We start from the raw sequence: 14,592 nt of genomic DNA on the forward strand, positions 1-14,592 counted from the left end.
GGATGCAGGTTCAGTCCCTGGTCCAGGAAGATTCCACATGTCGCAGGGCAACTAAGCCCATGCACCACAACTCCTGAAGCCCCTGCGCTTGGCAACAGGAGAAGCCACGGCAATGAGAAGCCCACACACCACAACTAGAAGGCAGCCCCCACTCAGCACTACCAGAGAAAAGCCCTCACGGCAACGAAGAGTCAGCACAGCCCAGAATAAACAAATAAATGAAAAGGTCCACATCAAAAGGTAAAACGAGCTCAGGTTCCTGAGAAAAGCCAACTACAGTGAAAAGGGGATTCTCTAGAGCAGAAAGAAAAAGACTGCTGTACAGGTTCTATTAAGAGACAGGGAGATACAAACTCATTCAATGACAACTTTTTTTGTCCTTTCTATTAGAAAAAACAAAACAAAATTCTATTCCAGAAGGATGAACACAAGTGAATATAAGAGGAAACTAAAGACTGAGACATTTCAGGAAACGAGGGTATCTAGATGCGTAATGTCAGTTAAATTCCCCAAAAGCAGTACTGTATTTCACAGCACTGTTCTCCAACCTTCTTCGTATCATGGCACACTCAGAAAATACTAGTATTTGTCTGGCTCACTGTAGTACCCTATGGTAAAGAATACCAGTCTTTGGAAGCTCCCTGGCTGGCCAGCTTGGGAACTCTGGCTGCAAGGGCCAAAAGAATCCATCTCTTGTCTGCCTGTAAGAATTCCCATTGCCCCAGTACTTGGATACTATAAGAACTGGAAAGCTGACCTAGGATCCAAGCTGACCAAGAAGATATGGCTATATAATAGATTAATAATCTTTCAGGAAGAGATGCTGGTGAGTTTAACATGAAAGGCCACCTAAATTCGAGAAAAGATGTGGTCAACATCGGGCACTAGCCTGTGTTCACATGTTCATCAAGAATATGCAAGCCTAGCTGTCTTTGCAGTGGGTTGAATCATGGTCTTCAAACAGATATGACCATGTACTAATGCCAAGAATCTGTGAATGTGACCTTCTCTGGAAAAAGCATCTCTGTAGTGTTATCAAGTTAAGGATTTCATGATGAGATCCATCCCAGATTTAGGGTGGCCCTACATCCAATGATGTATTAAAAAGCAGAGACATCGTTTTGCCTAACAAAGGTCCGTTTAGTCAAAGCTACAGTTTTTTGTAGTAGTCATGTATTGACGTGAGAGCTGGACCGTAAAGAAGGCTGAGCACTGAAAAATTGATGCTTTCAAATTGTGGTGCTGGAGAAGACTCTGGAGAGTCCCTTGGGCAGCAAGGAGATCAAACCAGTCAATCCTAAAGGAAATCAATCCTGAATATTCACCGGAAGGACTGACGCTGAAGCTGAAGCTCCCATACTTGGACCACCTGATGCGAAGAGCTGATTTTTCTTGGAAAAGACTCTGATGCTAGAAAAGATTGAAGGCAAAAGAAGGGGACAGCAGAGGATGAGATGTTTAGATAGCATCACCAACTCAATGGACATGAGCCTGAGCCAACTCCAAGAGGTAATGGAGGACAGAGGGGCCTGGCGTACTGCAGTCCACCAGGTCACAAAGAGTTGAACACAACTTAGCGACTGAACAACAACACATTCAATGATGGGTGTCATTCTAAGAGAAAGGCAAGAGATTTGAGACTCAGGCACCAGGAAGAAGGCAGGAAGAGTTCAGAGTTCAGAGTTCTGTAACTGTCAGAAGACGGAAGAACCAAGGAAGAACTCACCCTCTGAAGAAGGAAGCACGGCCCAACCAACACCGTAATTTGGACTTCGGGCCTCCAGAACTGTGAGAGAATCAATTTCTCTACAGCAGCCCCAAGAAACCAAGACAATCCTCTTTTTCTTTTGCAGACAGACAAAAGTTTACAGGACATGCGGAAAGCAACAGAAATGTAAACATCTGGATTTCTGCAATGAACTTGACAAAAACTTGTGAAAAAGTTTGGATAAGCAACAACACCTCTCTCGTGGACTGAATTCTGGGCCAGAATTACAAACGCAGCCTGAGACTGCTGCTCAGCTGAATCACTCTGCTTTTCATCAGAATGGAAGTTCCTTGAGAGAAGGCAGTTTTTGCCTGTTTTGTTCACTGCTACATCCCAGTGCTTAGAACTGTGGCAGGACAACATCAGGGTTTTCACCATATGAGCCGATTCATCACCTTTGTGTTCTTGTCTTCATCTGGCTTCTGTTTTGTTTTCTTACTTCGGCTGTGAAACTGGACCACTTCTACTGGCTCCTTGTCACTCCTTGGGGGACAGCAGGCTGCTACAGCTCCAGAGACTACAGGTTCTGAAGGGGAACCATTGGGGGTCACAGCAGGAGCGCCCTGAAGCTCTTCCTGGAGCTCCTGGAAGAAGCTGGTAGCACTCTTTCTCTGGCCTCTGACAAGAGATTCGGGTTGGGGAGCTGGCTCTGTTATCAAGGCTGCCAGGGTCCCCGTACTTCTCTTCTTCTCTCTCTTTTTTCTGACTCCTTTCTCTTCTGTTTCATCTTCTGTCTCTCCTGTTTGTTCAAACACAAAAAGTAAAAATAAACATTTTGTGCTTCAGCTGTCACCAATATCAAATCATACGAGTGCACACATTCATATGTCACAGTTTACAAACACTCAGAAACACACACAAAGAAGATATTTGTTTTTCTTCGGAGGGTTGTATTCAATATCTGCACAATTCAGAGACTCCAAAGCACTTAGTCATCTTTTCCAAGGTAATTACATTCATTTCTTTGACTCTTAGCACAATTACCTAGTCCTTACCTTGGTCCTGACTAAAACTGTCATCATGACAACATCCCAGGAACTGGTAATGTACTAAAAATGGCTCACAGTCTGTACTAAAAATGTAAGCACATCCACCACTGCTTCTTTTTAACACTCTCTAGAGTTACAGGTGGCTACCACAGTCTTCCTATTTCCTTTCATGGTTATAAACTAAAATGAATCTAAGACAACTGGCTTAATTTGAAAGCCTTTGAAAGTGAAAAAGTGAAAGTCGCTCAGTTGTGTCCGACTCTTTGTGACCCCATGGACTCCTCTGTCCATGGAATTTTTCAGGCAAGAATACTGGAGTGGGCAGCCATTCCCTTCTCTAGGGGATCTTTCTGACCCAGGGATTGAATCCGGGTCTCTTGCATCGCAGGCAGATTCTTTACCATTTGAGCCACCAGGGAAGCCCAAGATGAACCTAAGACAATTGGCTAAATTTGAATGCCTTTATTTTCAACTAATATACCTCCCCTTTGTTTTAGCTGTTTAAACTCTGACCAGTGACCTAAAGGTTCTGACAAGAACTCTAGGCCTCACTATTGACTGACAGTATGAATATCACAGAGCTCTCTAAATATTAGCTGAGAATTTATGCTTGCTTCTATTGTCTCAGGTTTTTATTCAGTAAATGTGTATCGGACTTCTTTACCTCTGGACCACAATGGTCCAGAGGTAAAGAATCCACCTTGCAATGTAGGGGACACAGATTTGATACCTGCTTCTGGAAGATTCCACATGCTATGGGGCAACTAAGCCTGTGGGCCACAACTACTGAGTCCATGAACTGCAACTACTGAAGCCTGTGAGTCTAGATAGAGCCTGTGTTCCTCAACAAGAGAAATCAAGGGCGGTCCTAAGATGGTGGAGGAATAGGATGGGGAGACCACTTTCTCCCCCACAAATTCATCAAAAGAACATTTCAACGCTGAGCAAACTTCACAAAACAACTTCTGAACACTGGCACAGGACATCAGGCACCAAGAAAAGCAGCCCATTCTCTTCGAAAGGAGGAAGGACAAAACATAAAAGATAAAAAGAGAGACAAAAGAGTTAGGGACGGAGACCTGTCCCGGGGAGGGAGTCATAAAAGAGGAGAAGTTTCCAAACACCAGGAAACCCTCTCACCGGTGAGTTTGGGGGAAGTTTTCGAATCTCAGACGGCAACATAACTGGGAGGAAAAATAAATAAATAAAACCCACAGATTACGTGCCTAAAGGCAACTCCCAGCAGAGAAGTACCCTAGACGCTCACATCCGCCACCAGTTGGGGCTGAACGGAGAGGAGCTCCGGCACTGCTTAGGGTAAGGACCAGGCCTGAATGCCCTGAGGGCAATCTGAGGGAGCTAACGTGAGAGAGCAACCTAAACTGTGGGATAGTCAGAGAGAGAGAGAGAACTAACCCATAAAAAGCCCAAACCTAAGGCACTGCCGGCCCGTTCACAGAACAAAGGACTGAGCAATACCAGAGAAAAGCTAGCTGGCTGCAGACTGGCCCATCCCTTGCCAGACGCAGTGGGCAGGCGGGGCCAGCCAGAGCCGGAAAAGGGCAAACTTGGCCACAGAGAGGGCATCCCCTACCAAACTGCAAACAGGCTTCCAGTTTCTAAGCAAAGACTTCCTGAGATTCCAGATGGTTGACATCCGCCGGGAGGGTTGCAGCCAAAGATCAGCTCCCCAGAAGAGATACAAGGCACACCGGAGTCGGGCGCGCCTGCAAACCAAGGCTAGGGCGGGGAAGTTGATAAGTCGCACTGCACCTGAAGAGAGTGCGCTCACCAAGCACCTGGATGCCTGAGCTGCTCCGACCGGGGGATGCAGTAAAGTACCCGAGAACCCGAACATGAACGGCTTAGACCTGGGAAGTGCATGCAACTCAGGGCCCACTCCCTGGCAGAGTAACCTGAAGCCTGAGCAGTGTAGACTGGGAAAGCACACACACTGTGAGTGGGGGCACTGCGAGCTCTCCACACACACGCCAGTGATATTGGTTTGCAGTGTTCCTCCCTCCCCACAGCACGACTGAACAAGTGAATCTAAAGAGACCACCTCTGCTCCCTTCTGTCAGGGTGGAAATTAGACACTGAAGAGACCTGCGAACAGAAGCCAAATAAACAGAGGGAACTGCTTTGAAGTGATAGGTGCAACAGATTAAAATCCCTGTAGTTAACACCGACTACATTGGAAGGGGACTATAGATCTTGAAAACTATAGGCAGGAACAAGGAACTATCTGAAACTGAACTGACTCCACACGCCCACAACAGCTCCAGAGAAAGTCCTAGGTATATTTTCACTATTATCATTTTTTTAAATTTTTTTTCCTTTTTTCTAAGTCCTCTATTACTCCTTTAATTTTCATTTTTACAACCCTCTATTACCTTGCAAAAAAAATAACCCTATTTTTAAAGCAACTTCATATGTATTTCCTATACTTTTTGTGATTTTGGTTTTTTTTTAATATTGTATTTTTTAAGAGTCTAATCTCTACTCTAGATTTTTAATCTTTGTTTTACAGTATTTGACATCAATTTTGTACATTTAAGAATCCAATCTTCAGTATCTATTTTTACTCAGAAGTGTGATTACTGGCTTGCTTACTCTCTCCCCCTTTTGACGTCTTTCTTCTCCCCCAGGGCACCTCTATCTCCCCCCTCCTCCTTCTCTTCTCAACCGAATTCTGTGAATCTCTGTGGGTATTCTGGGCACCAGAGAACACTTAGGGAACAGAGTACTGCCCAGATCTCTCTCTCTCCTCTTGATTCCCCCCTTTCTCCTCCTGCTCACCTCTACCTCCTTCCTGCCTCTTCTCTTATGTAACTCCATGAACCTCTCTGAGGGTTCCAGACTGTGGAGAACACACAGGGAATTGTTTACTGTCTAGACTGCTCTCTCCCCATTTCAGTCCCCCTCTTCTCCTCCTGGTCACCTCTATCTCCCTCCTTCCTCTTCTCGTCTCCATGTAACTCGGTGAACCTCTCTGGGTGTCCCTCACTGTGGAGAACCTTTTTACCACTAACCTAGAAGTTTTATTATCAGCGCTGTATGAATGGAGAAGTCTTGAGGTTACTACAAGAATAAGACTGAAAACCAGAGGCAGGAGGCTTAAGCCCAAAACCTGAGAACAACAGAGAACTCCTGACTCCAGGGAACATTAAATAATATGAGATCATCCAAAAGCCTCCATACCTACACTGAAACCAAGCTCCACCCAAGAGCTAATAAGTTCCAGAGCAAGACATACCACGCAAATTCTCCAGCAATGCAGGAACGTAGCCCTGAGCTTCAATATACAGGCTGCCCAAAGTCACCAAATCCACAGACATCTCAAAACTCACTACTGGACACTCCATTGCACTCCAGAGAGAAGAAATCCAGCTCCACCACCCAGAACACCAACACAAGCTTCCCTAACCAGGAAACCTCGACAAGCTACTCTTCCAACCCCACCCACAGGGAGGAACTTCCACAATAAAGAGGAACCACAAACTACCAGAATACAGAAAGGCCACCCCAAACACAGCAATCTAAAAAATATGAAAAGGCAGAGAAATACTCAGCAGATAAAGGAAATTGATAAATGCCCACCAAACCAAACAAAAGAGGAGGAGATAGGGAATCTAACTGAAATAGAATTTAGAATAATGATAATAAAAATGATCCAAAACCTTGAAAACAAAATGGAGTTACAGATAAACTGCCTGGAGACAAGGATTGAGAAGATGCAAGAAATGTTTAACAAGGACCTAGAAGAAATAAAAGAGTCAATATATAATGAATAATGCAATAAATGAGATCAAAAACACTCTGGAGGGAACCAACAGTAGAATAATGGAGGCAGAAGACAGGATAAGTGAGGTAGAAGATGGAATGGTGGAAATAAATGAAGCAGAGGGGAAAAAAGAAAAAAAAAATCAAAAGAGGAAAACGTCAGGGACCTCTAGGACAATATGAAACACCTCAACATTCGAATCACAGGAGTCCCAGAAGAAGAACAAAAAAGGAAAGGCCATGAAAAAATACTCAAGGAGATAATAGTTGAAAACTTCCCTAAAATGGGGAAGGAAATAGTCACACAAGTCCAAGAAAGCCAGGGAGTCCCAAACAGGATAAACCCAAGGCGAAATACCCAAAGACACATATTAATCAAATTAACAAAGATCAAACACAAAGAACAAATATTAAAAGCAGCAAGGGAAAAACAATAAATAACACACAAGGGGATCCCCATAAGGATAACAGCTGATTTTTCAATAGAAACTCTTCAGGCCAGAAGGGAATGGCAGGACATACTTAAAGTAATGAAAGAGAATAACCTACAACCCAGATTACTGTACCCAGCAAGGATCTCATTCAGATATGGAGAATTCAAAAGCTTTACAGACAAGTAAAAGCTGAGAGAATTCAGCACCACTAAACCAGCTCTTCAACAAATGCTAAAGGATCTTCTCTAGACAGGAAACACAGAAACAGTGTATAAACTCGAACCCAAAACAACAAAGTAAATGGCAATAGGATCATACTTATCAATAATTATTTTAAATGTAAATGGGCTGAATGCTCCAACCAAAAGAAAAAGACTGGTTGAATGGATACAAAAACAAGACCCCTATATATGCTGTCCACAAGAGACCCATCTCAAAACAAGGGACACATCCAGACTGAAAGTGAAGGGCTGGAAAAAAATATTTCACGCAAACAGAGACCAAAAGAAAGCAGGAGTCGCAATACTCATATCAGATAAAATAGACTTTAAAATAAAGGTTGTGAAAAGAGACAAAGAAGGACACTACATAATGATCAAAGGATCAATCCAAGAAGAAGATAAAACAATTATAAATATATAGGCACCCAACATAGGAGCACCACAATATGTAAGGCAAATGCCAACAAGTATGAAAGGGGAAATTAACAGTAACACAATAATAGTGGGAGACTTTAATACCCCACTCACATCTATGGATAGATCAACTAAACAGAAAATTAACAAGGAAACACAAACTTTAAATGACACAATGGACCAGCTAGACCTAATTGATATCCATAGGACATTTCACCCCAAAACAATGAATTTCACCTTTTTCTCAAGTGCACACGGAACCTTCTCCAGGATAGATCACATCCTGGGCCATAAATCTAGCCTTGGTAAATTCAAAAAAATTGAAATCATTCCAATCATCCTCTCTGACCACCATGCAGTAAGATTAGATCTCAATTATAGGGAAAAAACTATTAAAAATTCCAACATGTGGAGGCTGAACAACACGCTTCTGAATAACCAACAAATCACAGAAGAAATCAAAATATGCATAGAAACGAATGAAAATGAAAACACAACAACCCAAACCCTATGGAATACTGTAAAAGCACTGCTAAAGGGGAAGGTTCATAGCAATACAGGCTTACCTCAAGAAACAAGAACATAGTCAAATAAATAACCTAACTCTACACCTAAAGCAACTAGAGGAGGAAGAAATAAAGAACCCCAGGGTTAGTAGAAGGAAAGAAATCATAAAAATTAAGGCAGAAATAAATGCAAAAGAAACAAAAGAAACCATAGCAAAAATCAACAAGGCTAAAGCTGGTTTTTTGAGAAGATAAATAAAATTGACAAACCATTAGCCAGACTCATCAAGAAACAAAGGCAGAAGAATGAAATCAACAAAATTAGAAATGAAAATGGAGAGATCACAACAGACTACACAGAAATACAAAGGATCATAAGAGACTACTACCAACAGCTATATGCCAATAAAGTGGACAACTTGGAAGAAATGGACAAATTCTTAGAAAAGTATAACTTTCCAAAACTGAACCAGGAAGAAATAGAAGACCCTAACAGACTCATCACAAGCACGGAAATTGAAACTGTAAACAGAAATCTTCCAGCAAACAAAAGCCCAGGACCAGACGTCTTCACAGCTGAATTCTACCAAAAATTTAGAGAAGAGCTAACACCTATCCTACTCAAACTCTTCCAGAAAATTGCAGAAGATGGTAAACTTCCAAACTCATTCTATGAGGCCACCATCACCCTAATACCAAAACCAGACAAAGATGTCACAAAAAAGGAAAACTACAGGCTAATATCACGGATGAACATACATGCAAAAATCCTTAACAAAATTCTAGCAAACAGAATCCAACAACATATTAAAAAGATCATATATAATGAGCAAGTGGGCTTTATCCCTAGAATGCAAGGATACTTAATATCCGCAAATCAATCAATGTAATACACCACATTAAAAAATTGAAAGATAAAAACCAAATTATTATCTCAATAGATTCAGAGAAATCGTTTGACAAAATTCAACATCCATTTATGATAAAAACCCTCCAGAAAGCAGGTATAGAAAGAACATACTTCAACATAATAAAAGCTATATATGACAAACCCACAGCAAACATTATCCTCAATGGTGAAAAACTGAAAGCATTTCCCCTAATGTCAGGAACAAGGCAAGGGTCCCCACTCTCACCACTACTATTCAACATAGTTTTGGAAGTTTTGGCAGCAATCAGAGCAGAAAAAGAAATAAAAGGATTCCAGATAGGAAAAGAAGTAAAACTCTCACTGTTTGCAGATGACATGATCCTCTACATAGAAAACCCTAAGACTCTACCAGAAAATTCCTAGAGCTAATCAATGAATATAGTAAAGTTGCAGGATATAAAATTAACACACAGAAATCCCTTGCATTCCTATACACTAACAATGAGAAAAAAGAAAGAGAAATTAAGGAAACAATTCCATTCACCATTGCAACGAAAAGAATAAAATACTTAGGAATGTATCTACCTAAAGAAACAAAAGACCTATATATACAAAACTATAAAACACTGATGAAAGAAATCAAAGAGGACACACATAGATGGAGAAATATACCGTGTTAATGGATTGGAAGAGTCAATATAGTGAAAAAGAGTATACTACCCAAAACAATCTATAGATTCAATGCAATCCCTATCAAGCTACCAACGGTATGTTTCACAGAACTAGAACAAATAATTTCACAATTTGTGTGGAAATACAAAAAACCTCGAATAGCCAAAGCAACCTTGAGAAAGAAGAATGGAACTGGAGGAATCAACCTGCCTGACTTCAGGCTATACTGAAAAAGCCACAGTCATCAAGACAGTATGGTACTGACACAAACACAGAAATACAGATCAATGGAACGAAATAGAAAGCCCAGAGATAAATCCAGGCACCTATGGATACCTTATCTTTGACAAAGGAGGCAAGAATATACAATGGAGAAAAGATAATCTCTTTAACAAGTGGTGCTGGGAAAACTGGTCAACCACTTGTAAAAGAATGAAACTAGAACACTTCCTAACACCATACACAAAAACAAACTCAAAATGGATTAAAGATCTAAACATAAGACCTGAAACTATAAAACACCTAGAGGAAAACATAGGCAAAACACTCTCTGACATAAATCACAGCAGGATCCTCTATGACCCACCTCCCAAAATATTGGAAATAAAAGCAAAAGTATACAAATGGGACCTAATTAAACTCAAAAGCTTTTGCACAATAAAGGAAACTATAAGCAAGGTTAAAAGTCAGCCTTCAGAATGGGAGAAAATAATAGCAAACAAAGCAACGGACAAAGAATTAATCTCAAAAATATATAAGCAACTCCTGCAGCTCAATTCCAGAAAAATAAACGACCCAATCAAAAAATGGGCCAAAGAACTAAACAGACATTTCTCCAAAGAAGACATACAGATGGCTAACAAACACATGAAAAGATGCTCAACATCACTCATTATCAGAGAAATGCAAATCAAAACCACAATGAGGTACCATTTCATGCCACTCAGAATGGCTGCTATCCAAAAGTCTACAAACAATAAATGCTGGAGAGAGTGTGGAGAAAAGGGAACCCTCTTACACTGTCGGTGGGAATGCAAACTAGTACAGCCACTATGGAGAACAGTGTGGAGACTCCTTAAAAAACTGGGAATAGAACTGCCATATGACCCAGCAATCCCACTGCTGGACATACACACTGAGCAAACAAGAATTGAAACAGACACGTGTACCCCAATGTTCATCACAGAACTGTTTATAATAGCCAGGACATGGAAGCAACCTAGATGTCCATCAGCAGACGAATGGATAAGGAAGCTGTGGTACATATACACAAGGGAATATTACTCAGCCATTAAAAAGAATACATTTGAATCAGTTCTAATGACGTGGATGAAACTGGAGCCCATTATACAGAGTGAAGTAAGCCAGAAAGAAAAACACCAATACAGTATACTAATGCATATATATGGAATTTGAAAGATGGTAACAATAACCCTATATGCGAGACAGAAAAAGAGACACAGATGTATAGAACAGTCTTTTGGACTCTGTTGGAGAAGGTGAGGGTGGGACGATCGAGAAAATAGCATTGAAACATGTATATTATCATATGTGAAAGAGAACGCCATTCCAGGTTTGATGCATGAGACAAGTGCTCAGGGCTGGTGCAATGGAATGACCCAGAGGGATGGGATGGGAAGGGAGATGGGAGGGGGATTCAGGATGGGGAACACATGTAAACCCATGGCTGATTCATATCGATGTATGGCAAATACCACTACAATATTGTAAAATAATTAGCCTCCAACTAAAATAAATAAATTAATAAAAAAAAAGAGAAGTCACCACCAGGAGAAGCCAGCTCACCACAACTAGAGAAAAGCCCACGTGCAGCAATGAAGACCCAGTGCAGCCAAAAATTAAATTTAAAATACAAACCTTTAATAAGAAAACATATATATTAAATAGTCGACTAGAAAACCTTGGTCAAGATGGTGGAGTAGAAGGATGTGTGCTCATCTCCTCCTGCAAGAGTACTAAAATTGCAACTAGCTGTTGAACAAACATCGACAGGAAGATGCGGGAACCCACCAAAAAAGACACCCCATGTTCAAAGACAAAGAAGAAGCCACAGCGAGACAGTAGGAGGGGTGCAAACACAATAAAATCAAAACCAATACCTGCCGGGTGGGTGACCCACAGACTGGAGAACAATAATACCAAAGAAGTTCTCGCACCGTTGTGAAGGTTCTGAACCCCACGTCAGGCTTCCCAGCCTGGGGATCTTACAAAGGGACTCGGAATCCCCAGGGAATCTGGTCTTGAGGGCCAGTGGGATTTGATTACAGGCCTTCCAGAGGACTGAGGGAAACAGAGACTCCAGTCTTTGGAGGTCTCAAACAAAATTTTGCACATACCAAGACCCAGAGGAGAGAAGCAGTGATCCCACAGGAGGCTGAACCTAAACTACCTGCTAGTGTGGGAGGGCCTCCTCTGTAGGCGTGGGTTGGCAGGGGCTCATCACAGGGATGGGGGCACTGGAAGGCCTCCCTTAGGGTAAACCCTCTTGGAGTTTGCATTAGAGCCCTTAGACCCCAGGGCTGGGATGTCTCAGGCCAAACAACTACCAGGGAAGGAGTGCAACCCCACCCATCAGCAGACAATTGGATTAACGCTTTACTGAACAAGGCCCTGCCCACCAGAGCAAGATCCAGTCCCTCCTATCAAGAAGCTTGAGTAAGAGACAGTCTCTTAGTCGTGTTCGACTCTTTGCAACCCCATTCTGTCATAATAAAAATGACAAATAACATACTAGGGAACTCCCATCAGGCTATCAGCTGATTTTTCAACAGAAACTCTGCAAGCCAGAAGGGAATGGCATGACATATTTAAAGTGATGAAAGAGAAGAACCTACAACCAAGAATACTCTACCCAGTAAGACTTTCTTTCAGATTTGATGGAGAAATCAAAAGCTTTCCAGACAAGCAAAAGTTAAGAGAATTCAGAACTATGGAACCAGCTTTACAACAAATGCTGGACTTCCCTGGTGGCTCAGAGGTTAAAGCGTCTGCCTCCAGTGCGGGAGACCTGGGTTTGATCCCTGGGTCGGGAAGATCCCCTGGAGAAGGAAATGGCAAACCACTCCAGTATTCTTGCCTGGAGAATCCCATGGACGGAGGAGCCTGGCAGGCTACAGTCCACGGGGTCGCAAAGAGTCGGACACGACTGAGCGACTTCCCTTACAACAAATGCTAAATGAACTTTAGGCAGGAAACACAAGAGAAGGAAAAGACCTATACAATTAACACCAAACAAGAAAACAGTAATAATATATTAGGATAATATATTATTATATAATATACAGTAATAAAATAATAGTATCATACATATAGATCCTTAAGTGTAAATGGATTAAATGCACCAACCAAAAGACACTGACTGGGTGGGTGATAAATGTGCATGTATGCACTTCCACTTACCACATCACTCTACTTGATCCCCCCTAAATTCTATGTAATTATTTTATATCGTTAATCATGTTCCCATTATGGCTCGCAATTGTAATTATCTTTTACTTTTTGTCTGGCTGTTGACTGTGAAAACTGATAAACATCTTTTACTTTGTAATTATGTAACTACTATTCACTTAACACCATTGTATCATGATTGGTCAACAGAAAAATAATAGAACTCTATATCACAAAAACTAGGATCTATTAGAAAAACCTGTAATCACTTTTAAAAATCCAGATGCATATCAGAATTATCTTAAATTTTTTTGAAAAATACTAATGTTCAGGCAGTTTTTTTCTTCAGAGCTCCAGATATGTTTCTAATGAGCACTCACGTTTAAAAACAATTAGACTATAAATGATCTTTTACTTTTTACCTAGTTTCACTTTTTCTATTTCATAGAAATAGAAATATTTCAGTGCTCCCGTTTCATTTAGTTTATGTTCTCCAATTTCTCCATTTCTTTCTTTCTAAAAAGCTTTTGTATACATATGTATAATATATATTTAAGAAAACTTGATTTTTGCCTAACTAACAAAATTACATTTTGATTCCACTTGTTTGACTTAGTATAAATAGAATGCTAGATTTCTAATTAAAAAATAGATATGTCACAAGCAACAAAGGTTTACTGTATAGCACACGGAACTATAGTCAATATCTTGTAATAACCTATGATGGAAAATAACTTCAAAAAATAACATATGTATTTGTATAAATGAATCACCTTGCTGTGCACCTGAAACACTGTAAGTCAACTATATTTCAATAAAATATACACATTAAAAAAAGAGCTGACTAAACTTTAGCATTAGGGATATAAAAACAAGTAGATACAGCTCCTGTCTTCAGAGCTCCAAGTTTAAGTTCCAGCCTGTGTTAACACAAACTATATTTAGGATTTTGCAGGAAAGTCTTCTCCTCTAGGACTTCTCAAGGTCAGAGACTAAGTCTTCTGTGTTTTCCAGCATTTTCAAAGGCCCAGAGATACTGTGTCCACACTACAAGTCAATACAAGGGTGGGAGTTGGAGACAGACAGCGTTGGGCTTAGAACCCAAGCTCCTCAAGTTACTAGCTGGGTGAACTTCAAAGTTTTTTAACCTCTAGTGCTTATTTCTCGGAGAAGGCAATGGCACCCCACTCCAGTACTCTTGCCTGGAAAATCCCATGGATGGAGGAGCCTGGTAGGCTACAGTCCATGGGGTCGCTAAGAGTCGGACACGACTGAGTGACTTCACTTTCACTTTTCCCGTTCATGCACTGGAGAAGGAAATGGCAACTCACTCCAGTATTCTTGCCTGGAGAATCCCAGGGATGGCGGAGCCTGGTGGGCTGCCATCTATGGGGTCGCACAGAGTCGGACACGACTGAAGCGACGTAGCAGCAGTAGCAGTGCTTATTTCTACAATAATGCTATTTGTCTTGTAATAATAGTATTAGTGACAATATCTATTTCATAGAATTGTTGTGATAATTAAA

The 14,592-nt window shown here is 41.1% G+C and overlaps 1 protein-coding gene across 5 annotated transcripts in view; it reads right to left on the reverse strand.

Moving 5' to 3' along the window:
• FSAF1 (40S small subunit processome assembly factor 1) overlaps positions 1–14,592 on the reverse strand; it is a 39,074-nt gene that overhangs the window by 23,373 nt on the left and 1,109 nt on the right. For 4 of the 5 annotated variants that reach the window (XM_081570347.1, XM_081570346.1, XM_081570343.1 and 1 more), the window contains exon 2: positions 2,164–2,507. In XM_081570347.1, the coding sequence (XP_081426473.1) occupies positions 2,164–2,507 (344 nt within the window). Of the gene's footprint in view, positions 1–885; positions 890–2,163; positions 2,508–14,592 lie in introns of all 5 variants that reach the window. The other variant, XM_081570345.1, reaches the window with a different exon arrangement.

This window comes from Giraffa tippelskirchi, chromosome 2, assembly GCF_054371585.1.
Source record: "Giraffa tippelskirchi isolate mGirTip1 chromosome 2, T2T-mGirTip1v1.2.pri, whole genome shotgun sequence".
NCBI classification, from domain to species: domain Eukaryota; kingdom Metazoa; phylum Chordata; class Mammalia; order Artiodactyla; family Giraffidae; genus Giraffa; species Giraffa tippelskirchi.